Below are 27,752 nucleotides of genomic sequence, written 5' to 3' on the forward strand. Positions count from 1 at the left end.
CGTAACCTCTCGCTTTGAGAAACTGTCCGCTCGCGTTGAGAAATCTACTTGAGCGGCAGAAAGGAAGCAGTGCTCGCTTGCGCTGTGCATGGTGCCGTTCGCGTTGATTGCACAGTGCAGACTGAGATACGCTTTGGATATCTCAACGCTTAGAGAAAACAAGATTTAGATACAATTCGATTACAGTTGATAAAAGAAAAGGTTTGAAATGGTTACAATCAATTTCCATACAGATCCAATAAGACTGAATTTAGAAGAGATGATATTTAGATAAGATTGGATTTTATTCACATAAATTTGGCACAATTGTTTTAGATACAGTTAGATTAGATTCAATTAGAATTGATTAGATTTAGATTTGAATAGATTCAGATTACATTAAATCACAGTCCCGGAGACTAGGATGTATATTTTTTTTGTTCAAATTGAAAGATTTTGGTACCTATATGCATTACACCTTTTAGCATGGCAACATATTCCCAAATGACGTTTCCCACACGCGCACCCTCGTACACAATTTCATTACACTTATACCTCAAAGCGTAGACGTGGTAGGTTCCAGGACCTTGTGGGAAGTGACACCATGAATAGAGCCTGGGTGGGCTCTTGTAGATACATTGTTCCCTGGAAGCTGCTGCACGGATTGCACACCCTACAAAATCACTAATCTTTGAGAACTGAAAACTTGACATGCATTTGAGAGTCTCAGACTCCATATGAAGCTGTAGTTTGATCTGTGATCTTTACTCCTTGGAGTAAATTATTCTGTTGGCTGCCTTTTGGGGGACAGGCACAATCTCAGATCAGTGAAGGCAAAGACACTGTGAGCTTCGGTGAGAGAAGATGGTGTTAAGGAGAAAGGTCCCTCCTATTCAGAGACAGATATCCATCCACCGTGAAGTAAGGCGCAGGGACTCAGGGAGAGGACGGTGGATTCTGGACTGGATAGAACTGGAGAGCATCAGTAAAGAAGGCGAGGTAATGTCTGTGGCAGCTCGTATTTAACAGCAGTGGGGGGCGGGTTGCGCGGGGGAGGGAATGAAAAATACATTACAACACTTCCCTGTTGACGCTGCTCCCTTTTGTTCCTCTCTGCCCTCTTCCAGAGCAGAAAACACCCAGGTTCCAGGTTTCTATAGCCAATCACAACGCTGCAATGCAGTGTCCTGATTGGTCTGAGTGCCTTGGTTCAGCGCTCAGCCAGGGAATGGGAGGCTGGGCATGTTCTGCACCCAGGCTGTAATGCAGCCTGGTGCAGAACATGCAAAGTGTGCATGACGGTTTGGCAGGCCCGAGACAGCCGGCCAAAACGTTGTTCACACTTGGAGTTGTCAAACAACTCCTGCCCGGCTCTGTGAGCAGAGCAGACACGGCCCGCCCCTACCCAGCTGAGCAGACACGGCCCGCCCCTACCCAGCTGAGCAGACACGGCCCGCCCCTACCCAGCTGAGCAGACATGGCCCGCCCCCACCCAGCTGAGCAGACACGGCCCGCCCCTACCCAGCTGAGCAGACACGGCCCACCCCTACCCAGCTGAGCAGACATGGCCCGCCCCTACCCAGCTGAGCAGACACGCCCGCCCCTGCCCAACTGAGCAGACACGGCCCGCCCCTATCCAGCTGAGCAGACACGCCCGCCCCTACCCAGCTGAGCGGACACGGCTCGCTCCAACCCAGCTGAGCAGACACGGCCCGCCCCTACCCAGCTGAGCAGACACGGCCCGCCCCTGCCCAGCTGAGCAGACACGGCCCACCCCTACCCAGCTGAGCAGACACGGCCCGCCCCTATCCAGCTGAGCAGACACGGCCCGCCCCTGCCCAGCTGAGCAGACACGGCCCGCCCCTACCCAGCTGAGCAGACACGCCCGCCCCTACCCAGCTGAGCAGACACGGCACGCCCCTGCCCAGATGAGCAGACACGGCCCGCCCCTACCCAGCTGAGCAGACACGGCACGCCCCTACCCAGCTGAGCACACACGGCCCGCCCCCACCCAGCTGAGCAGACACGGCCCGCCCCCACCCAGCTGAGCAGACACGGCCCGCCCCTACCCAGCTGAGCAGACACGGCCCGCCCCCACCCAGCTGAGCAGACACGGCCCGCCCCTACCCAGCTGAGCAGACACAGCCCGCCCCTACCCAGCTGAGCAGACACGGCCCGCCCCTACCCAGCTGAGCAGACACGCCCGCCCCCACCCAGCTGAGCAGACACGGCCCGCCCCTACCCAGCTGAGCAGACACGGCCAGCCCCAACCCAGCTGAGCAGACACGGCCCGCCCCTACCCAGCTGAGCAGACACGGCCCGCCCCTACCCAGCTGAGCAGACACGGCCCGCCCCTACCCAGCTGAGCAGACACGGCCCGCCCCCACCCAGCTGAGCAGACACGGCCCGCCCCTGCCCAGCTGAGCAGACATGGCCCGCCCCTACCCAGCTGAGCAGACACGGCCCGCCCCTGCCCAGCTGAGAAGACACGGCCCGCCCCTGCCCAGCTGAGCAGACACGGCTGGCCCCTACCCAGCTGAGCAGACACGGCCCGCCCCTACCCAGCTGAGCAGAGCAGACACGGCCCGGCCCTACCCAGCTGAGCAGACACGGCCCGCCCCCACCCAGCTGAGCAGACACGGCCCGCCCCTACCCAGCTGAGCAGACACGGCCCACCCACACCCAGCTGAGCAGACACGGCCCGCCCCTACCCAGCTGAGCAGACAAGGCCTGCCCCTACCCAGCTGAGTAGACACGGCCCGCCCCCACCCAGCTGAGCAGACACGGCCCGCCCCTACCCAGCAGAGCAGACACAGCCTGCCCCTACCCAGCTGAGCAGACACGGCCCGCCCCTACCCAGCTGAGCAGACACGCCCGCCCCTGCCCAGCTGAGCAAGGACGGAAAATAAAATAAAAAGAATGAGTTATTATCATTTTATTTTTCCTCTTTGGCCTGCTCAGTGGGGCAACGCTCCTCCGCCTCAGCGGACGAGCCGCAGATGTGAGGTTCTAGACCCGTGAGAAGGCAGTAGTAGGCAAGGAGGGGGCCGTTCGCCTTGAGGTCACTAAACCAAGACTTACCACGATGGAACTGACTCCTCTGTCTTTTCGCAGGTAGACGATGTCCAAGCGATGCTGTGGAAACTGGCAGCTGCCGAGCGGAACCGAAGCCCGACGTTCATGCGCGTGAACCAGGCCGCGCAGAAGCCGAACAAGAGAGGTCAGTATGTGGGGGTGCTTGGGCGTAAAGAGGTGCTACAGAGCTTCCATCATCAGCAGCATCTTCAATCTTGACTTATTGCAGAATTACTATTATATAATCAATTCACAGAAGCCCATCTCAGCGAACTGTAATACTGACTTTAAACACTGCTGTACGACACAATTGATAGAGAAGAAACAAAGGGCTTTTGATCATGCTAAGATATTCTCATGACCATGTGTGACCTACATGTCCTGAACTGTTCCACATTACACTGTGGATCTTTGGTGTCCGGTGAATGAAAAGTTGTTTGAATCTCCGAATAAATCAAGACGCAGCTGTAAAAGTGCTGCTTATATCACCTATGCATCTACGAGACTGACTTACTATGTCCCTTGGCTAGTTCATACCGTTAATGTATGTCTTTGCAAAACATGCAATTACCATGCATGCCTTTTTCATGCTGCCTTTACCACACATGTCTTTTCCACGTATGCCTTTATCAACGGATGGTTTTACCACACATGGTAAGTATATATTACATATAATTTATAATAACTCCAATTTATATGTCTATATATAAGGAATAAAGTACCCCGAGTGTACATGATAAGGATATTGCAAGTCACCAAGGAGTTCCATAACCGTATGGAGGAAGAAGACTAAAGGTCAAGTTCCTTTATATAGTTATGGAACTTATAGTTGACTTGCAATATCCTTATCATGTACACCAGGGGGTACTTTATACCATATAATACACCGTCACACCATCACCTTTCCCACAAACCACTTAGAACCTTAGGGCCTAATTTATGAAAAGTGTTGCATCACTACGTGAAAACAGCGATGCAACCCCTTTCATAACGCTATCCATGAGACACCATGGATACGCTGTATTTACAGTACGACTCTCCATGCCGCAAGGATTTACAAACGTATCTGTAGTTGCAGTAATGATACATTGCTGGAGTGTGTCAAATAAGTGACGCTACTCCACCAATGGGTCATTACACATGGGCAAGTCCCATGTTAAATGCGCCTGCATCAGTCTTAAGCCTGCTATGACGCAGGCGTAAGATTTGACTCCGTGGCGTCCTAGAAGTGGTATACTGAAATCTCATAGATTTCACTGCACCACTTCTATGACCCTATTTTGTGGGGGAACACCCGCCCTGCATACAATATACCTGACGCAGGTAAAATGTTGTGAAGGGTTTTAAATATTGACGCATCTGCTTAGATGCGTCACTTTGTAAATATGGCACTGCACAAAAAGTGACGCAACGTTGGCGCAAATAACTCATAAATAAGCCCCTTTGTGCATAGTTCTTCCATATATAAGAGTGAGCATGTTCGCAAGCATGAAGAATAAAAATAAAATATCTAGTGTAAAATTAAACTCATCAAAAACCTGTTGGATATTTGTTGCAAACAGATATTAGAAATAGGTAATACAAGTCAGTTTTTTAAAGGAAAAAGCTGCACTACCTCGGAATTTGTCGAAACATGCAGAAACGTTTTAACTTTTTCCCAACTATCTAAGTTGTGTAAAAAATAAACCTGTTCTCTTTTCTTCTCATTGTAGGCTAGAAAAATAGAGCAGAAGAAAGAACAGCAATGTTTTGTTCTCATTGCTTTAAACAGATGATTCAATTAAGCTGCTTTTCACCTAGCTTCTGAACGCAGGCATTTGGATGTGAGAACTCAACTGAAATAACTTCTAATCGCCGAGTTCTGACGTCTTTTCTTTATAATCAGCGACTGGGTGCGTCACAAGTCATATATGTAAATATTGTAAAGGTAAATTGTCGGTATAGTTAGGTGAATATATCACTGCCAACATAACATTTCTAACTAAAAAACCCAGAAATTCTCCATTTATGACATCACTGATGACATCACAAATTGCGTCATTGATGGCATTACTGATGACATCACTGATGACATCACCAATGCTTCTTTTGTACATATTACTCTATAAACTAGTGTAGCATTAGAGATCTGAAAGTAAGTATAAAATAGTGTAGAATAATATGAAGCATCATTAATGCCGTCACAGATACAACTCCCTTGGAGGTAGCAAGCTTGTGTTATGTGCCACATTGACCCGATACCGTACACTTCACGGGTAGCCGCGTTCACATTAGCAATCAGGCACAGATATATGGGAAACTCTGACTGCACACGATGTTCAATATATACAACTGTTCAGAGGAAGCCAACTTATTCAAGATACTCAACATCTGTTCCAAAATGAATTCCCTATTACGCACCACTTTTATCTGTATCAAACCCCTCACCGTCACTGAATCTACGTTGAGAAATTAAGTTGATATAAGTAAAGAAGTGGGTACTGTAAACACTGTTTACTCTGAGAAATACACCACAGAGTATGAAAACATATCTACTAAGAACAGTGCAGACTGTAATCAACGCCTGTCAAAAACCAAGGCCTGAAGGTGCTAAAGACCGTGCCACCAGCAGCCTTCATACTGTGGTGAAAACTTTACAGATAACCCGTCTTCGGAAGCAAATTAGGCCCATGTACATAGGTTAGTACCTGGTGCACACAGTCTTCTATGTTATGTAGAAATTGAGCTGCTGAGATGATTCTAATAGCTCAAGGTTGCTTACAATGCTTAGTATTTCTTACATAGATACCTTGCCCGGCTACAAACTTGGCATACAGAACCAAAAACCACGTGTGGAACATACTGGTCACAAGTCATCAGCTGTCCCCTGCACACAGAGATACTCTTCAATGCCAATGTGACGTCATCCTTTCCCATTTCTGCTTCACACCCACATTACCTCTCTCCCCACACTGCCAATGTAACATCCTTCCCGTTTCTGCTGCACACTCACATTACCCACACTGCCTTGCAATATTGGAACTAGACACAGCACATTTGCCTTGATTGAGTAACTACTCTCTCTTCCTTACAACCCTTCTTCTTGTAGAGTGCCCCTTCAGTTTTTCCCAATTTCGCCCCCTAACTCAGCTCTTTCCCATGTCTCAGCTTTACCTACTTCGTACTGCTCGCCACCACCCCGCGTGATGCCCTGATCCCTTTTAGGTCCCGGCCTCTGTGTCCTCCTTCTCCCCACTTTTGTGTCCCTTTTCACTCTATTTCCTGCCCTGAAGGGGCAGTCACAGTAGTGACATCTTGTCCTCTCTTCCCCTAAGAAGTATCCCATGAATCCTACCAGCCTCTTTGAAACCTTGAATGCGCCCAGCTCTGGCCCCACCACCCTTTCTTTCACTTGACCTCCAGGTTGCCCCGTACATCCCACCACTGCCTGCTTATCCCGCTCAGGTTCAGGATTTCCCGTGTCCCATCTGTGCCTCTCCAGGCACCTTGGTCTCGGCTTTTTCTGTAGTCCATCCCAGGGACAGCTGTCTCTTGGGTCAAGGTGCTTCAGCCAGGCTGCTCACTGGGCGGGTGCTAGCTAGAGTCGCAATGTCCTATGTGGACCGGGTATGCCGGTATTTGGGTCCCCGCTCATGGTGCTGCTGGAACCAAGCTGTACCGGACTGAAGAGCCCCATTCAGAGCAAAACTGGTCCTAAGATGCTTGTTTATGGTCCAGGGAGGACCTGTTCTGGCAGTTCAGGCTGGACTGCCCCCATAGGGAGCAGGGTCGAGACTGATTTGCATATGGCTGAGTTCAAACTGAGGTGGCGCAGTTAGCAAAAAATGATAGGCTGAAATGGTGCCGCAAGTGACTGCCAACAGTTAGGTTTATTTCAAGCTTTCCTGCCATCACCTTTTGGGATATATTTGCGAGAGAAGCGGCGGAGCGCTGCATTAGCCTCCTTAGCTTACTGCCACGCTCCGCCACTTCTGGAACGCAGGGCTACACCGTATTCACCCAAGAATATGGTGCAGCCCTGCATTTCCCCCTGTGGTGGCACTAATTTAGCTGCTTAGCACCAACCCAGGCTCCCTTGCTCCATAGTGCAAGGGTGCCTGCATTGGGGAAATAATTGTTTATGTGGATGAAGGTCCCCTTTCCTGCACATAAACAATCGGTAATAAAGCATTGCTCCTCGTTTCACATGTTTAAGACCAGGTTTTCCCTGGTCTTACTCTTGGCGCTGCCTCCTATTTACGCCACCCTTGTAAATATGGGCAGCGTCAAAATCAATGGGTGTTGCAGTGGAACGACCAAAGCAACACCCATTGCCCTCCCCTCTCACGCTAAGTACAGCGTGAAAGGGGGCCTTATTTACAAGGCGGTGTTAGGTGGCTTCACAAAAAGCCCTTATTGCCTCCACAATGTCTGAAAAAGTGATGTTGTGGTGGCGATAGGGGCTTGTACATATACCCCTTTGAGTGTTTCATGCACAAACTCTAGTCCTTTGCTGACGCTGCTCTCGAGAAGGTTCAAGGGATGGCGGTGAAGTAAATGTAATTTGTACTTGTTAAACACACTAATACCCCAACTGGGGTGTCCTGGCGCTGTAATGCATACCGCTGTGGAACCCTTCCTGGCTTTTCCCTGTGAAGTGCCCACTCCTGGGCACCCCCAAGGTGAAGCCAGGCATCCTAGCATTGTGGGGATTAATCAAGCTATTGCACAGAGTTGCAGAGTGGGACCCATGATTAGACTAGGCACCGAGGCGAGAATTATCAGGTCCGGGGAGATTGAGTCCAAGAGCCGCTGAGGCGGGAATTGAACCCTTGTCCCGGGCCAGACCTCTGCATCAGGGTCTGCCGCTCTAACCATTGAGCCACACTTCTCCTGTCTGGACTGAGGTGGGCTATGAGTGGGGCATGTAAAGCTATCCATCTCACACTGTGCCCTGGAATGAGGTGGGCTATGAGTGGGGCGGGTAAAGCTATCCATCTCACACTGTGCCCTGGACTGAGGTGGGTATGAGCGGGGGCGGGTAAAGCTATCCATCTCACACTGTGCCCTGGACTGAGGTGGGCTAGGAGCGGGGGCGGGTAAAGCTATCCATCTCACACTGTGCCCTGACTGAGGTGGGTATGAACGGGGCGGGTAAAGCTATCCATCTCACACTGTGCCCTGACTGAGGTGTGTATGAGCGGGGGCGTGTAAAGCTATCCATCTCACACTGTGCCCTGACTGAGGTGGGTATGAGCGGGGGCGGGAAAAGCTATCTATCTCACACTGTGCCCTGACTGAAGTGGGTATGAGCGGGGGCGGGTAAAGCTATCCATCTCACACTGTGCCCTGTACTGAGGTGGGCTATGGGCGGGGCGGGTAAAGCTATCCATCTCACACTGTGCCCTGGACTGAGGTGGGCTATGAGCAGGGCGGGTAAAGCTATCCATCTCACACTGTGCCCTGGACTGAGGTGGGTATGAGCGGGGGCGGGTAAAGCTATCCATCTCACACTGTGCCCTGGACTGAGGTGGGCTAGGAGCGGGGGCGGATAAAGCTATCCATCTCACACTGTGCCCTGACTGAGGTGGGTATGAACGGGGCGGGTAAAGCTATCCATCTCACACTGTGCCCTGACTGAGGTGTGTATGAGCGGGGGCGTGTAAAGCTATCCATCTCACACTGTGCCCTGACTGAGGTGGGTATGAGCGGGGGCGGGAAAAGCTATCTATCTCACACTGTGCCCTGACTGAAGTGGGTATGAGCGGGGGCGGGTAAAGCTATCCATCTCACACTGTGCCCTGTACTGAGGTGGGCTATGGGCGGGGCGGGTAAAGCTATCCATCTCACACTGTGCCCTGGACTGAGGTGGGCTATGAGCGGGGCGGGTAAAGCTATCCATCTCACACTGTGCCCTGGACTGAGGTGGGTATGAGCGGGGGCGGGTAAAGCTATCCATCTCACACTGTGCCCTGGACTGAGGTGGGCTAGGAGCGGGGGCGGGTAAAGCTATCCATCTCACACTGAGCCCTGGACTGAGGTGGGCTATGAGCGGGGGCGGGTAAAGCTATCCATCTCACACTGTGCCCTGGACTGAGGTGGGCTATGAGCGGGGCGGGTAAAGCTATCCATCTCACACTGTGCCCTGGACTGAGGTGGGTATGAGCGGGGGCGGGTAAAGCTATCCATCTCACACTGTGCCCTGGACTGAGGTGGGCTATGAGCGGGGCGGGTAAAGCTATCCATCTCACACTGTGCCCTGGACTGAGGTGGGCTAGGAGCGGGGGCGGGTAAAGCTATCCATCTCACACTGTGCCCTGGACTGAGGTGGGCTATGAGCGGGGGCGGGTAAAGCTATCCATCTCACACTGTGCCCTGGACTGAGGTGGGTATGAGCGGGGGCGGGTAAAGCTATCCATCTCACACTGTGCCCTGGACTGAGGTGGGCTATGAGCGGGGACGGGTAAAGCTATCCATCTCACACTGTGCCCTGGACTGAGGTGGGCTAGGAGCGGGGGCGGGTAAAGCTATCCATCTCACACTGAGCCCTGGACTGAGGTGGGTATGAGCGGGGGCGGGTAAAGCTATCCATCTCACACTGTGCCCTGGACTGAGGTGGGTATGAGCGGGGGCGGGTAAAGCTATCCATCTCACACTGTGCCCTGGACTGAGGTGGGCTATGAGCGGGGCGGGTAAAGCTATCCATCTCACACTGTGCCCTGGACTGAGGTGGGTATGAGCGGGGGCGGGTAAAGCTATCCATCTCACACTGTGCCCTGGACTGAGGTGGGCTAGGAGCGGGGGCGGGTAAAGCTATCCATCTCACACTGTGCCCTGACTGAGGTGGGTATGAACGGGGCGGGTAAAGCTATCCATCTCACACTGTGCCCTGGACTGAGGTGGGCTAGGAGCGGGGGCGGGTAAAGCTATCCATCTCACACTGTGCCCTGGACTGAGGTGGGCTATGAGCGGGTAAAGCTATCCATCTCACACTGTGCCCTAACTGAGGTGGGTATGAGCGGGGCGGGTAAAGCTATCCATCTCACACTGTGCCCTGACTGAGGTGGGCTCTTGAGTGGGGCGGGTAAAGCTATCCATCTCACACTGTGCCCTGAGTGAGGTGGGTATGAGCGGGGGCGGGTAAAGCTATCCATCTCACACTGTGCCTGACTGAGGTGGGCTATGAGTGGGGCGGGTAAAGCTATCCATCTCACACTGTGCCCTGACTGAGGTGGGCTAGGAGCGGGGGCGGGTAAAGCTATCCATCTCACACTGTGCCCTGACTGAGGTGGGTATGAACGGGGCGGGTAAAGCTATCCATCTCACACTGTGCCCTGGACTGAGGTGGGCTAGGAGCGGGGGCGGGTAAAGCTATCCATCTCACACTGTGCCCTGGACTGAGGTGGGCTATGAGCGGGTAAAGCTATCCATCTCACACTGTGCCCTAACTGAGGTGGGTATGAGCGGGGCGGGTAAAGCTATCCATCTCACACTGTGCCCTGACTGAGGTGGGCTCTTGAGTGGGGCGGGTAAAGCTATCCATCTCACACTGTGCCCTGAGTGAGGTGGGTATGAGCGGGGGCGGGTAAAGCTATCCATCTCACACTGTGCCTGACTGAGGTGGGCTATGAGTGGGGCGGGTAAAGCTATCCATCTCACACTGTGCCCTGACTGAGGTGGGTATGAGTGGGGGCGGGTAAAGCTATCCATCTCACACTGTGCCCTGACTGAGGTGGGTATGAGCGGGGGCGGGTAAAGCTATCCATCTCACACTGTGTCCTGGAATGAGGTGGGCTAGGAGCGGGGGCGGGTAAAGCTATCCATCTCACACTGTGCCCTGACTGAGGTGGGTATGAGCGGGGGCGGGTAAAGCCATCCATCTCACACTGTGCCCGGGACTGAGGTGGGCTATGAGTGGGGCAGGTAAAGCTATCCATCTCACACTGTGCCCTGACTGAGGTGGGTATGAGCGGGGGCGGGTAAAGCTATCCATCTCACACTGTGCCCTGACTGAGGTGGGTATGAGCGGGGGCGGGTAAAGCTATCCATCTCACACTGTGCCCTGGACTGAGGTGGGTATGAGCGGGGGCGGGTAAAGCTATCCATCTCACACTGTGCCCTGACTGAGGTGGGCTCTTGAGTGGGGCGGGTAAAGCTATCCATCTCACACTGTGCCCTGAGTGAGGTGGGTATGAGCGGGGGCGGGTAAAGCTATCCATCTCACACTCTGCCTGACTGAGGTGGGCTATGAGTGGGGCGGGTAAAGCTATCCATCTCACACTGTGCCCTGACTGAGGTGGGTATGAGTGGGGGCGGGTAAAGCTATCCATCTCACACTGTGCCCTGACTGAGGTGGGTATGAGCGGGGGCGGGTAAAGCTATCCATCTCACACTGTGTCCTGGACTGAGGTGGGCTAGGAGCGGGGGCGGGTAAAGCTATCCATCTCACACTGTGCCCTGACTGAGGTGGGTATGAGTGGGGCGGGTAAAGCTATCCATCTCACACTGTGCCCTGGACTGAGGTGGGTATGAGCGGGGGCGGGTAAAGCTATTCATCTCACACTGTGCCCTGACTGAGGTGGGTATGAGCGGGGGCGGCTAAAGCTATCCATCTCACACTGTGCCCTGGACTAAGGTGGGCTAGGAGCGGGGGCGGGTAAAGCTATCCATCTCACACTGTGCCCTGACTGAGGTGGGTATGAGCGGGGGCGGGTAAAGCCATCCATCTCACACTGTGCCCGGGACTGAGGTGGGCTATGAGTGGGGCAGGTAAAGCTATCCATCTCACACTGTGCCCTGACTGAGGTGTGTATGAGCGGGGGCGTGTAAAGCTATCCATCTCACACTGTGCCCTGACTGAGGTGGGTATGAGCGGGGGCGGGTAAAGCTATCTATCTCACACTGTGCCCTGACTGAAGTGGGTATGAGCGGGGGCGGGTAAAGCTATCCATCTCACACTGTGCCCTGTACTGAGGTGGGCTATGGGCAGGGCGGGTAAAGCTATCCATCTCACACTGTGCCCTGGACTGAGGTGGGCTATGAGCGGGGCGGGTAAAGCTATCCATCTCACACTGTGCCCTGACTGAGGTGGGTATGAACGGGGCGGGTAAAGCTATCCATCTCACACTGTGCCTTGGACTGAGGTGGGCTAGGAGCGGGGGCGGGTAAAGCTATCCATCTCACACTGTGCCTGACTGAGGTGGGCTATGAGCGGGTGTGGGTACAGCTATCCATCTCACACTGTGCCCTGACTGAGGTGGGTATGAGCGGGGCGGGTAAAGCTATCCATCTCACACTGCGCCCTGACTGAGGTGGGTATGAGCGGGGCGGGTAAAGCTATCCATCTCACACTGTGCCCTGACTGAGGTGCGTATGAGCGGGGGCGGGTAAAGCTATCCATCTCACACTGTGCCCTGGACTGAGGTGGGTATGAGCGGGGGCGGGTAAAGCTATCCATCTCACACTGTGCCCTGACTGAGGTGGGCTCTTGAGTGAGGCGGGTAAAGCTATCCATCTCACACTGTGCCCTGAGTGAGGTGGGTATGAGCGGGGGCGGGTAAAGCTATCCATCTCACACTGTGCCTGAGTGAGGTGGGCTATGAGTGGGGCGGGTAAAGCTATCCATCTCACACTGTGCCCTGACTGAGGTGGGTATGAGCGGGGGCGGGTAAAGCTATCCATCTCACACTGTGCCCTGACTGAGGTGGGTATGAGCGGGGGCGGGTAAAGCTATCCATCTCACACTGTGTCCTGGACTGAGGTGGGCTAGGAGCGGGGGCGGGTAAAGCTATCCATCTCACACTGTGCCCTGACTGAGGTGGGTATGAGCGGGGGCGGGTAAAGCCATCCATCTCACACTGTGCCCGGGACTGAGGTGGGCTATGAGTGGGTCAGGTAAAGCTATCCATCTCACACTGTGCCCTGACTGAGGTGGGTATGAGCGGGGGCGGGTAAAGCTATCCATCTCACACTGTGCCCTGACTGAGGTGGGTATGAGCGGGGGCGGGTAAAGCTATCCATCTCACACTGTGCCCTGGACTGAGGTGGGCTAGGAGCGGGGCGGGTAAAGCTATCCATCTCACACTGTGCCCTGACTGAGGTGTGTATGAGCGGGGCGGGTAAAGCTATCCATCTCACACTGTGCCCTGGACTGAGGTGGGCTATGAGCGGGGCGGGTAAAGCTATCCATCTCACACTGTGCCCTGACTGAGGTGGGTATGAGCGGGGCGGGTAAAGCTATCCATCTCACACTGTGCCCTGGACTGAGGTGGGTATGAGCGGGGGTGGGTAAAGCTATCCATCTCACACTGTGCCCTGGACTGAGGTGGGCTAGGAGCGGGGGCGGGTAAAGCTATCCATCTGACTCTACTCCCAGCTCCTGAATTTATGAAAAACATGAGAGGGCACACCGGGAAAAGTATGCTTATGTGGCATAAAATCCCATCACACCTAGCTGTTAAAGGTTTACTTCTCCTGAAAATCCTCTTTTCCGGAAACTGCGCCTGCGGGCAAAGTTGTTCCTGGATTTTCACAAAGGTGCAAACTCCTGAGTTTCTCTAACATTCCCAGTGCTCTAAGGGGCATATTAGCAAGGGCTGGCAATATAATTATCGCCGCTTTAGCGTCCGTTTTTGGGTGAAAATCGGCGATAATTATATAGCAATATCATCAAGGACACGCTAGTGCGTGTTTCCTGGATGTAGAGCCCGTTTTTTCACAGCCTCACCTCGCATCGCTAATGAGATGCAAAGAAGGCGTGGCTGTGAAAACAACACATGTTAATATCGTGAAGGCAGCTTTGCGATATGAACAAGGAGGTGCAGCGATAAAAAAAATCGCGCTACCTCAGCCTTAACTCAGGAATTTAGGGGCATATTATCAAGGGGGTTTATCTCCGCTTTTTTGGCTTTAAAAGCCAAGAAAGCGGAGATAAAATTATCTCCTATTACCTAGCTGCCGCTAACACCAGTTAGCGACAGCTAGTAGGAGATAGCGACCATCTTGGGCCCCAGTTTGCATTTCAGTGATATTTATCACTAATGAGATGCAAAGTGGGCGTGCCAAGGTGTTAGAGACTGAAAACAGTCCCTAACATCGCTATCTCCTATTACCAACTTTTGGAGATATTCGCGCTAAGCGGGAATATCTCCAAAAGCTAACACCTGCCCTGAGCAGTTCTTAGCCATGTTATCCAATGGGAGGTGGATAACATGGCTAAGAGCATTAGCTCGCTAATGCATGAATATCGCTGACTTTTCAGCGATATTCATGCTTTGCGGCGATTTTTACCGCATTTGCGTTAAACCTTGGTAATACCAAGGTTTATTTGCGGTAAAAATCGCCGCAGCTCAGCGGTAAATTTTTCACGCTAACCAAGCAATAGCGATAATTATCGCTATTGCTTGGTAATATGCCCCTCAACGTCTGTTGAATTCCTGACTAAGGTATACTTTTATTGGGAGATGGATTATGCTGATACGACCACAGGGTCGTATCAGCAATGTTATCGCTGTTTTCAATGGAACCTTGCTGGAAAACCAGCGATGTTCCATTGAAAACACCGTTATCACTGAAATATTATCGCCATTGCGCTATGCGTTGTAAATATAGCGTTTTCATGGCGATAATATTCAGCGATAGTCAGCGATAATATTTCTATCGCTATGTACGGCCAGCGATAATTATCGCTGGCCGTTGTTGATATGCCCCTAAGCCCTTCACGAGCCTGGATGTGAACTGAGGCAGCTGCACGGCCTGGGATGACACAACACTTGCTTGACTGTTGTTTTCTGTCTTCCAGCTTGCTTCTGGAAGTACTGTGTCACAAAGTGAGCAGCCAATCAGTGATGCGGGATCTTCTGCCTTCGACCCCTGGACCTGCAGCTGACCTCCACCCAAGGACAATGTGACCCACCCCCTCGGCCAGAACCCACCAGACACTCGGACAAGGACAGTGGACACAGTGGGAGATGGAAGCAACGACCCCACTGCATCCCAGAAGACATTCACCCACCCAGTGCAAGACACGTCATGATGACGCAACAACCCAAACACACCGGCAGTCAAGGCCAGGAGAGGCCGATGCTTTCAACACGACCAGCACAGCACCCAACGCCCCCAGACAAGTACACCTCTTCCTTCAGGAACACTACAGCCAGACAACAACACCCCAAGCCAGCTCGACTGTGGGACTGAGGCCCAACCACAAAGAGAAAACCCAAAGGAAACCTCCCAGCAGCAGCAAATGGAGAGTTCAGAGCTGGAAACACCCGCTGCCCTAACCCAGGAGGCACAAACACCCATCACCCAGTGTCCCCCTAAGCCTGGCAAGTACTGTCCAAACACACCCCAGAACCACCACCCGAAAAACTGATAACACAAAAAGAACCTGAAAATGTCACCAAAGAGGCTCACAGCTGGAAAACAATCAATCCTAAAAGACCCTTAAAACGAACAGCCCGAAAATACTGCAACGCAGTGCATAACCAAAGAAACTGCAGCAATGAAACCGAAGTGCAGTAAAAGGAGCACAGAAACCACCACCGACCCACCGGCGCAGCCTCACAAACCACCCCGACCCACCGGCGTAGCCTCACAAACCACCCCGACCCACCGGCGCAGCCTCACAAACCACCGCGACCCACCGGCGCAGCCTCACAAACCACCACCGACCCACCGGCGCGGCCTCACAAACCACCCCGACCCACCGGCCCGGCCTCACAAACCACCCCGACTCACCGGCGCAGCCTCACAAACCACCCCGATCCACCGGCGCAGCCTCACAAACCACCACCGACCCACCGGCACAGCCTCACAAACCACCCCGACCCACCGGCGCAGCCTCACAAACCACCCTGATCCACCGGTGCAGCCCCACAAACCACCCCGACTCACCGGCGCAGCCTCACAAACCACCCTGACCCACCGGCGCAGCCTCACAAACCACCCCGGTCCACCGGTGCAGCCCCACAAACCACCCCGATCCACCGGTGCAGCCCCACAAACCACCACCGACCCACCGGCGCAGCCTCACAAACCACCCCGACCCACCGTCACAAACCTCCCGACCCACCGGCGCCGCCTCACAAACCACCACCGAACCACTGGCCCAGCCTCACAAACCATCCCGATCCACCGGCGCAGCCCCACAAACCACCCCGACTCACCGGCGCAGCCTCACAAACCACCCGACCCACCGGCGCAGCCTCACAAACCACCCCGACCCACCGGCGCAGCCTCACAAACCACCCCGATCCACCGGCGCAGCCTCACAAACCTACACCGACCCACCGGCGCAGCCTCACAAACCACTACCGACCCACCGGCGAAGCCTCACAAACCACCCCGACCCACCGGCGCAGCCTCACAAACCACCCCGACCCACCGGCGCAGCCTCACAAACCACCCCGATCCACCGGTGCAGCCCCACAAACCACCCCGACCCACCGGCGCAGCCTCACAAACCACCCCGACCCACCGGCGCAGCCTCACAAATCACCCCGATCCACCGGTGCAGCCCCACAAACCACCCCGACCCACCGGCGCAGCCTCACAAACCACCCCGACCCACCGGCGCGGCCTCACAAACCACCCCAACCCACCGGCGCAGCCTCACAAACCGAATGTCTGACAAAATATCGAAATCAAAAATATCGAAATACAAAAATATCGGAACAAAAATATCGAAGTCAAAAATATAGGAATCCTATCCCTAACAAGGTAAGTACCAAAATATCGAAAAAATAATATCGTAGTACAAAAATATCGAAATTAAAAATATCGTTTTTTTAAATGTATTAATAATAATGTAAAGATAATTATAAAATACATATAATGTTACAAATATTAATTAAAAATATTAAAACATAATTAAAAAATGAAAACTAATACATATACATTTAAAATAAATTAAAAACTTAATAATTTAATGTAATTTTATATTTTTTTATTTCATTTAATTTATTTAATTTAAATTTATTTTATTTTTACCCTGTACGACTGTACCCCAAAAACCCAAAACTGACCCTGAACCCTAAAAATACCCCTTTACCCAAAAACTAAAAACTGACCCTGAACCCTAAAAATACCCCTTTACCCAAAAACTGAAAACTGACCCTGAACCCTAAAAATACCCCTTTACCCATGAACTGAAAACTGACCCAGAACCCTAAAAATACCCCTTTACCCAAAAACTGAAAACTGACCCAGAACCCTAAAAATACCCCTTTACCCAAAAACTGAAAACTGACCCTGAACCCTAAAAATACCCCTTTACCCAAAAACTGAAAACTGACCCTGAACCCTAAAAATACCACTTTACCCATGAACTGAAAACTGACCCTGAACCCTAAAAATACCCCTGTACCCATGAACTGAAAACTGACCCTGAACCCTAAAAATACCCCTGTACCCAAAATGAATTAATATTATTTAATTACCAATTAATTATTAATTAACAATAACAATAAAGTAAATATATTAGCACATTTGCTGTAATTAATTAAATTTAATAATTAATATTATTTTGCACAATTAATTAATTAAGAATAACAATAAATTATATATAAAAAATTACTATAATTAATGTAATTAAATAATTAATAATAATTAATTACCAACTAATTAATAATTATAAACATGTAAAAAATTATAATAATTAATTAACTAATTAATAGAAATTAGTTACCAATTAATTATTAATTAAAATATGTACAAACATATATCAATTAATTAATTATTATTAAATTACTTCCCACCCTATTCCCCTATAAACCCATAACCCGCTACAGAACATATTTATCAATTAATAAATTAATTAAAAATAATTAAAAATTAATTCTCAATTAATTAATTAATAATTCCTACTAATTAATAATTAATTTAACATAATTAAATTACTTCCCACCCTATTCCCCTATAAACCCACAACCCGCTACAGTAGTAAAAGACAATATTTAATTAAATTACATTAAAAATAAATAATAAAACATAATAAATACAATATAATATACACTAAATTTATTTAAAAATTGATATTAGTAACATCAAAGTTATTAATTTCGATTAACATCGATATTTACAACTTCGATATTACTGATATCATACCAATATCGATATTTAGACTGTCGATATTACTTACCTTCGATATTTTTGTATATCGATATTTAAACTTCGATATTTTTGCATATCGATATTTAAAAATCGATATTTTGTCTGTGTACCCACAAACCACCCCGACCCACCGGCGCAGCCTCACAAACCACCCCGACCCACCGGCGCAGCCTCACAAACCACCCCGACCCACCAGCGCAGCCTCACAAATCACCCCGATCCACCGGTGCAGCCCCACAAACCACCCCGACCCACCGGCGCAGCCTCACAAACCACCCTGACCCACCGGCGCAGCCTCACAAACCACCCCGATCCACCGGTGCAGCCCCACAAACCACCCCGACCCACGGGTGTAGTCTCAACACATCTTAATTCGAAGACTTTAACCTGAACACTGTCTAATAAACTGCTACATGTTTCCTTGTGACTTTACATTGACTGCTTTTTGCTTTTCTCCTAATATACCTGCACACATAAGTTGTTGTGATTCCCTCTGACAACGAGTTTCACACTGGCCATATCCCAAGAAGCAAGCACTGGCAAAGCCAGTGGGTCTTACTTATAAGTAAAGGTTGCTTTTACATTGATCTGCTGCCTGTGTGGGTGTGAAGATAGGTGAGTGAAAATGACTCAATAGTGTTATGAATGGATGAATGAATGAGTGAATGGATGAAAGTAATCTGATTGATTGATGATTGGCTACTTGAAATAATGAATGGATAGGGAACTAGATAAATGTATGAGTGCATGAAAGGAATGACGTTAAAAGGGCAGTGTGGAATGCTGGAGAACCCTGCGGCGAAAAGCTTCAGGGTTGTGAATTGGTGACAGTTTGAGTGCCCAGATGGAAGAGTGGGTAGGTGCATGGATGGATGGGTGAATGGGTGGATGGATGGATGATTGGGTGAAGGGTGAATGGATGAATGAATGAATTGGGTTGATGGATGGAGGCGTGAATGGGTGAGTGGATGGATGGATGAGTGAGTGGTGAATGGGTGAGAAATTGAGTGCCCAGATGGGTAGGTGCATGGATGGATGGATGGGTGAATGGGAGGGTGGATGGGTGGTTGGGTGGATGGATGGGTGGGTGGATGGATGGATGATAGGGTAGAAGGGTGAATGGATGGCTGGATGAATGAATGGGTGGATGGATGGATTGGTAAATGGGTGGGAAATTGAGTGCCCAGATGGGTAAGTGCATGGATGGATGGATGGGTGAATGGGAGGGTAGATGGGTAGAAGGGTGAATGGATGGCTGGATAAATTAATGGGTGAATCGATGGATGGGTGAATGAATGGGTCGATGGGTGGATTGGTGTATAGTTGGTCTGGTTGGATGGTTGAGTGAGTGCACAGGTGCATGACTACATGAATAGTTGACTGCATGGATGGTTGTTTCTCATTCTTTGAAGTTCGTGCATTATCGAGGGTACCATTGGAAGAGGGGCGGAACCCAGAGAATGCGATTCTTGCATTTTTCTGCTGTTGCCATGGAGAATCTCGCTAGAAATTATTGTCATCTTGAAGAAATTCTTTTTTATCAAAACTTGTATTTTTGATACATTTCAGGTGGTGGAGCAGGATTGGGGGTCCTCTCGCACTTTTGACCAGTCTCAAGCTATGTCCCATCTTCCAGTAGGCTGGAAGACCTATCAGAAGCTGGGACCAGGCTTGGCGTCCCACCCCTGCTGCTCTCTGTGTACATCCTAATGGGGTCCATGGATGCTCTGATTGGCGCCCTGACGGTCCCATCACAGCAGATCTGCAGCACTGCCTGGCCATCTTCAGAATGTCTGCTTATCTTACTTATCTGGAATGTTATACCACGCACAAGACCCGTGGTGTCAGAGAGCCTTACTGGGAAGTTTATTGTTGTAATACAAGTCTGGTAGCCGAGGTGCAGTTTTAGAAGATAATTCATTTGCCTGAGTTGCAGATAAGTATATCCATAGGTAGAGCCAGGGTTGCCCGTAGAGCAGCCCCACCAGGAACAGCCTCCCTGCTGCTCAGCCCATACTCAAACTGACACGCCTCACCTCAGAAGCACCCAAGCATTCCATCACATCCCCACCACTCCAGCATCCCACACATTCCATGCATCTCCACCACTCCAGCATCCCACACATTCCATGCATCTCCACCACTCCAGCATCCCACACATTCCATCACATCCCCACCACTCCAGCATCCCACACATTCCATTGCATCCCCACCACTCCAGCATCCCACACATTCCAACACATCCCCACCACTCCAGCATCCCACACATTCCATGCATCTCCACCACTCCAGCATCCCACACATTACATTGCATCTCCACCACTCCAGCATCCCACACATTCCATTGCATCTCCACCACTCCAGCATCCCACACATTCCATTGCATCTCCACCACTCCAGAATCCCACACATTCCATTGCATCCCCACCACTCCAGCATCCCACACATTCCAAACATCTCCACCACTCCAGCATCCCACACATTCCAAACATCTCCACCACTCCAGCATCCCACACATTCCATTGCATCTCCCCACTTAAACATCCCACACATTCCAAGCATCTCCACCACTCCAGCATCCCACACATTCCAAGCATCTCCACTACTCCAGCATCCCACACATTCCATTGCATCTCCACCACTCCAGCATCCCACACATCCATTGCATCTCCACCACTCCAGCATCCCACACATTCCATCACATCCTCACCACTCCAGCATCCCACACATTCCATTGCATCTCCACCACTCCAGCATCCCACACATTCCATTGCATCTCCACCACTCCAGAATCCCACACATTCCATTGCATCCCCACCACTCCAGCATCCCACACATTCCAAACATCTCCACCACTCCAGCATCCCACACATTCCAAGAATCTCCACCACTCCAGCATCCCACACATTCCATTGCATCTCCCCACTTAAACATCCCACACATTCCAAGCATCTCCACCACTCCAGCATCCCACACATTCCAAGCATCTCCACTACTCCAGCAACCCACACATTCCAAGCATCTGCACCACTCCAGCATCCCACACATTCCATTGCATCTCCACTACTCCAGCATCCCACACATTCCATTGCATCTCCACCACTCCAGTATCCCACACATTCCATTGCATCTCCACCATTCCAGCATCCCACACATTCCATCACATCTCACCACTCCAGCATCCCACACATTCCATTGCATCTCCACCACTCCAGCATCCCACACATTCCATTGCATCTCCACCACTCCAGCATCCCACACATTCCATTGCATCTCCACCATTCCAGCATCCCACACATTCCATTGCATCTCCACCACTCCAGCATCCTACACATTCCATGCATCACCACCACTCCAACATCCCACACATTCCATTGCATCTCCACCACTCCAGCATCCCACACATTCCATTGCATCTCCACCACTCCAGCATCCTACACATTCCATGCATCACCACCACTCCAGCATCCCACACATTCCATTGCATCTCCACCACTCCAGCATCCCACACATTCCATGCATCACCACCACTCCAGCATCCCACACATTCCATTGCATCTCCACCACTCCAGCATCCTACACATTCCATGCATCACCACCACTCCAGCATCCCACACATTCCATTGCATCTCCACCACTCCAGCATCCCACACATTCCATTGCATCTCCACCACTCCAGCATCCCACACATTCCATTGTTATGTTATGTTATGTTATTTCAACTTTTAGAGCGCTCGGCTGCCCCAGCAAAGGGGCGTCCCGGCGCTTTATCTGGAGAAAGGAACACAACCAACAGGCAAGCAAGGAAGAAAAATTAATCAGAAGAACAATCATTGGGAGTCAGGAGGGAAGAGGAAAGTTTTAATGGCCCTCCTGAATCCAAGCAACTCATCCAGAGCACGGATATGAGCAGGAAGTGAGTTCCAAAGCTTTGCCGCCAAAACGCGGAAGGAACGCCCCCCAGCCCTACTACGTTTAAAACGTGGGACTATGGCCAGATTTTGTCCTAATGACCTCAAGTGCTGAGAAGGGATACAAGGCATAAGAAGATGTTCAAGGATCTGGGTAGAGGAAAGTTTAACGATTTTAAAGGAAAGACATAATGTCTTCAATTCAACCCTTTGTATCATAGGTAGCCAATGAAGTTTCCGAATAGTTTCCTTGGCTTGCATCACCACCACTCCAGCATCCCACACATTACATCGCATCCCCACCACTCCAGCATCCCACACATTCCATTGCATCCCCACCACTCCAGCATCCCACACATTCCATTGCATCTCCACCACTCCAGCATCCCACACATTCCATTGCATCTCCACCACACCAGCATCCCACACATTCCATTGCATCTCCACCACTCCAGCATCCCACACATTCCATTGCATCTCCACCACTGCAGCATCCCACACATTCCATTGCATCTCCACCACTCCAGCATCCCACACATTCCAAGCATCTCCACCACTCCAGCATCCCACACATTCCAAGCATCTCCACCACTCCCGCATCCCACACATTCCAAGCATCTCCACCACTCCAGCATCCCACACATTCCATTGCATCTCCACCACTCCAGCATCCCACACATTCCATCGCATCCCCACCACTCCAGCATCCCACACATTCCATTGCATCCCCACCACTCCAGCATCCCACACATTCCATTTCATCTCCACCACTCCAGCATCCCACACATCCATTGCATCTCCACCACTCCAGCATCCCACACATTCCATCACATCCTCACCACTCCAGCATCCCACACATTCCATTGCATCTCCACCACTCCAGCAACCCACACATTCCATTGCATCTCCACCACTCCAGCATCCCACACATTCCATTGCATCTCCACCACTCCAGCATCCCACACATTCCATTGCATCTCCACCACTCCAGCATCCCACACATTCCAAGCATCCCCACCACTCCAGCATCCCACACATTCCAAGCATCTCCACCACTCCAGCATCCCACACATTCCAAGCATCTCTACCACTCCAGCATCCCATACATTCCATTGCATCTCCACCACTCCAGTATCCCACAAATTCCATTGCATCTCCACCACTCCAGCATCCCACACGTTCCATTGCATCTTCACCAATTCAACATTCCGCACATTCCATTGCATCTTCACCACTTCAACATTCCACACATTCCATGCATCACCACCACTCCAGCATCCCACACATTCCAAGCATCTCCACCACTCCAGCATCCCACACATTCCAAGCATCTCCACCACTCCAGCATTCCACACATTCCATTCCATTTCCACAGCTCCAGCATCCCACACATTCCATGCATTTCCACCACTACAGCATCCCACACATTCCAAGCATCTTCACCACTCCAGCATCCCATACATTCCATTGCATCTCCACCACTCAAGCATCCCACACATTCCAAGCATCTCCACCACTCAAGCATCCCACACATTCCAAGCATCTTCACCACTCCAGCATTCCAAACATCTCCACCACTCTAGCATCCCACACATGCCATTGCATCTCCACCATTCCAGCATCCCACACATTCCAAGCATCTCCACTACTCTAGCATCCCACACATTCCAAGCATCTCCACCACTCCAGCATCCCACACATTCCAAACATCTCCACCACTCCAGCATCTCACACATTCCAAGCATCTCCACCTCTCCAGCATCCCACACACTCCAAGCATCTCCACTACTCCAGCATCCCACACATTCCATTGCATCTCCACCACTCAAGCATCCCACACATTCCATTGCATCTCCACCACTCCAGCATCCCACACATTCCATGCATCTCCACCACTCCAGCATCCCACACATTCCAAGCATCTCCAACACTCCAGCAACCCACACATTCCAAGCATCTCCACCACTCCAGCATCCCACACATTCCATTGCATCTCCACCACTCCAGCATCCCACACATTCCATTGCATCTCCACCACTTAAGCATCCCACACATTCCAAGCATCTCCACCACTCCAGCATCCCACACATTCCAAGCATCTCCAACACTCCAGCAACCCACACATTCCAAGCATCTCCACCACTCCAGCATCCCACACATTCCATTGCATCTCCACCACTCCAGCATCCCACACATTCCAAGCATCTCCACCAGTCCAACATTCCATGAAGTACGTTCAAACTGGCTAAGCAGCAAGGACCAGAGCACCAGGGAAGATGTATAGATGAATACACAAGATATAACAGGTTACTTTATCAAGGGAATAGGAGAAGCTGTAGCAGCCGATATACCATAAATATACAACCAAAAGAGGGCAGCTGATCAGAGTCTATTTACAACCCAGTAAAGAATGAAAGAGGTTATCAAGTAGGTATTTGTGAATAAGTAGGTGTTTTACATTCTTCTCAAATGCATCAAACGTGAGCTTTGGGTGAGTCTTGGAAGGAGTCCCATGTTCTGGGAGCACTTCCAGAGAAAGACCGTGAACTGGTTCTTTCTTCCTTGAGTCTGAGAGGTTCCAGAGGCAGAACTTTGCACTGTGAAGAGACTTGAAACCTCCCTATGGGGTGCGATTTGAAGCCTAGTGTTAGATTTGGGGGTCTCTGGTTGGCACAGGTAAGTACTTGTGACCAGCAGGGACCCTCTCCTCTTGTCAGGGCAAGAGACTTACTCTTTAAAATAACCCCTGCTCACCCTCTAGGTTGCATGGCGTGAGCAGACAAGGCTAATCTCAGAGCGTTATGGGTTAAGCATTTGTAAATATACACAGTAACTCAGTGACAACATCACACATGGACACCACACCAGGGTTGTATCAAAAATAGGTATTCTTTATATAACAGGCTTAGCACTAGATCCAAATAATTCAGGAAAAGAGTTCTTTAAAAATGCGTAATTCTTTGTTCCTGGGCGTGTTGCGCACTCTTGTCCGACTCTCACAGTGTAAAACAATGTTAAAAGGTACTACACAAGCGTTGCGGACTCCTTGGTCCGTGGCGTACACACAGGGGTACAAGTCGAGTTACAGTACCTTTTGGATGATAAGTCCGGCTCGAATGAGGGGTAGGGTAAGTGTAGACAACCAAAAAGATGCTGGCGGCTCCTCTGCGAAGCGGGCCCTGGCTGTTGTAGGCGTCTCGGTGAGAGGCGTAGAGCAGGGGGGCCTCGAGGAGCGGGGAGGACGATGCTGGTTGTCTTCTGCATTCACGGCGTTTGAGCCGTACCTTCGGTTCGGGGCTGCTGCGTAGTTGCGGGCAGCGCGGCACGAGGCAGCCAGTACACGGCGTACGGGCCGGCTCTTCAGTGCGGCACGATCACAAGGATCAGGGGCGCGGTGCGAGGCGGCCGTTACGCTTCATGCGTACGGGCCATTCTTCGCCTTGCGATGCACTCCGAACTGGATTCCAGCGGTGGGGGCGGCGAGGCGAGCAGTGCGGTTTGAAAGGGGGGGGAAGAGTGAGGCAGATTGCGGGCGGCCCTGGCTGGACGGTGCTAGGGATGTCTCGTAGCAGAGCGGGCTCACACGGTGCGGGGTGGCCGGGCACAGGCGTCACAGCAAAGGAGGGGACGAGGGGCACTGGGGTCGCGGCTCCAGCGATAAGGAAGGGCAAAGTTCAGCAGCTTGTCAGCGAAGGCAGGAGGAGTCCAATAATCCTTGGACTCCGTTCAGGGGGCAAGCTCACCCACAAGCCCTTGGAGATTGTTTGAAGCACAAGTTGCAAAGTCTCTTTCAGTCTTTTCCTCTCCTTTCACAGCAAGGCACCCACTGCAGGCCGATCCCCCACGTCAGGGACAGTACTTCTCCTTGCAGCTTTTCCAGGTCCTTCTCGTCGGGCAGAGGTTCTTCGTGGTTCAATCAGGATCTAATTTCTTAGGAGCAGGGCTCCTATATTTATACTACATTTCTTTTGTTCTTGCCGGCCAGGGGGCCTGAGCCTAGTACAGCCCAGTTTTGGAGCACTTTGTTTTGGAGACTCTGGCTTCTTCTTTCAGTGTGCAGGGCAGAGACATCAGACGCTCCACAGGAGATGGAGCCAGCATTGTGGTGGCCGAGCACAGCCCTATTCAGAGTCAAGGGGCACTCCTCCCACCCATCCTGGTGTAATCTCTCTATTCACCACCTGGCAGCCCCATCCTGTCTCCTGGAATCCCCCAGCCCTGTCACACACAGAAACCAGATAGCAGATACACATCCTAGCAGAGGCGGGCTGAAATGGTTAAGCAAGCAAATACTAACTTTCTAAAAGTGGTATTTGCAAACACAGGATAGTAAAATAAACTTTACTAAAGGACGTATTTTATTATTCTGAGTTCAGGCCTACTAAACTTGATTTTCTACCATGTTCTCTGAGTCTGTTGGGATTATAGAGTGTAATCATTCCAGCAGCCCATTCTGGCCTATGGAGAACAGGTAGTCTTACAATAGTGAAAAACGAAAATGGCTGTAATTCACTATTAAGACATGCCATACACATCAGGGCTTGTCCTACCTTATGCTTACAATGCACCCCGCCCTTGGGCCTACTATAGGGGTGACTAATATGAAGTTAAGGGAAGGTTTAGGACTGGCAAGTGGGTTCACTTGCCCAGTCAGCATGACAGTACCAGACTGCACGCAGGTTCTGCAAAGGCAGACCCTAGTCATATTTTACCAGGCCGCTTCTGTGGGTGGCACAACCCGCGCTGCAAGCCCACCAGCAGCATTTGAATTCACAAGCCCTGGCACTCCTGGTGCACTTTACTGGGGTCTGACAGTAAACCAAATAAGCCAATCATGGAAACCAATCACATATACACTTTATACAGGGAGCACTTGCACTGTGGCACTGATTGGCAGTAGCACAGTGCTCTGAGCAGCTAACACCAGCAAAAACACTTGAGGCACAGCAACAAAAATGGAAGGGAGACCCACGCCAAGGTGCCAGGTCTAACATCTAGTATTTTGGGGATGTACAATCTATGACTTCGGACCTGATTTAGATCTCGGCGGACAGGATATCCGTCACCGTTTTGACCAAATACCCATCGACTGAGATCTAAATCAACCCTTTGTGTGCGATGCAGGCTGCTTTGAATATGCTTCTAGCTTCAGTCAGGTCCAGGTGAGGACCACTGCAGTGATATGGTCGAAGCATCTGGTCCCTGAGGTCAGCCAGGCTGCAGCTTTGAGGGTAGCTTTTGAGGACGGCCAGGAGCGTTAGTGAGGAGTCTAGTGAGTAGCGCAATGCCATAGTCGCATCTTGAATTGACTATACATTGTGCCATGTTTTAAATTCTGATTCTGGATGGAAAGTTTTAGTATTTTTGAGAAGTCTGAGTTGGTGCTGCTCGTTCATTGTTATGCCCTTTGTGTACACTTGGAAGGTCAGATTCTTGTAAGTTTGAAGCCAAGGGATTTGGGACATTCAATGCCTTTGGAACTGCAGTTTAGCACATTGTGTTGGTCCAGACACTCTTGGAATGAGCACCACCTGAAAGGCAGCCCAATAATCCTCCAGGAGACATGGTACAAACATAAACAACACAAAGTATCTCCTGAAGGAGACAATGTAACATAGTTGCTGATTTAAGGGGATGCAGTAAAAATATAAACGCTCCAAAAGAGTACTCAAAGTAGCAAATTAACATCCAATAAAT

At 50.8% G+C, this 27,752-nt stretch overlaps 1 protein-coding gene across 1 annotated transcript in view; it reads left to right on the plus strand.

The window, feature by feature from the left end:
* The window catches only part of LOC147689472 (uncharacterized), a 61,092-nt gene extending 46,150 nt beyond the window's left edge, over nucleotides 1-14,942 (plus strand). The window contains exons 4-5 of the mRNA XM_086940112.1: nucleotides 3,094-3,199; nucleotides 14,834-14,942. Of these exons, the coding sequence (XP_086796238.1) occupies nucleotides 3,094-3,199; nucleotides 14,834-14,865 (138 nt within the window). The 3' untranslated portion in view covers nucleotides 14,866-14,942. The remainder of the gene's footprint in view (nucleotides 1-3,093; nucleotides 3,200-14,833) is intronic.
* The last annotated feature ends 12,810 nt before the right edge of the window (nucleotides 14,943-27,752 follow it).

This window comes from Lissotriton vulgaris, chromosome 10, assembly GCF_964263255.1.
Source record: "Lissotriton vulgaris chromosome 10, aLisVul1.2, whole genome shotgun sequence".
NCBI lineage: Eukaryota > Metazoa > Chordata > Amphibia > Caudata > Salamandridae > Lissotriton > Lissotriton vulgaris.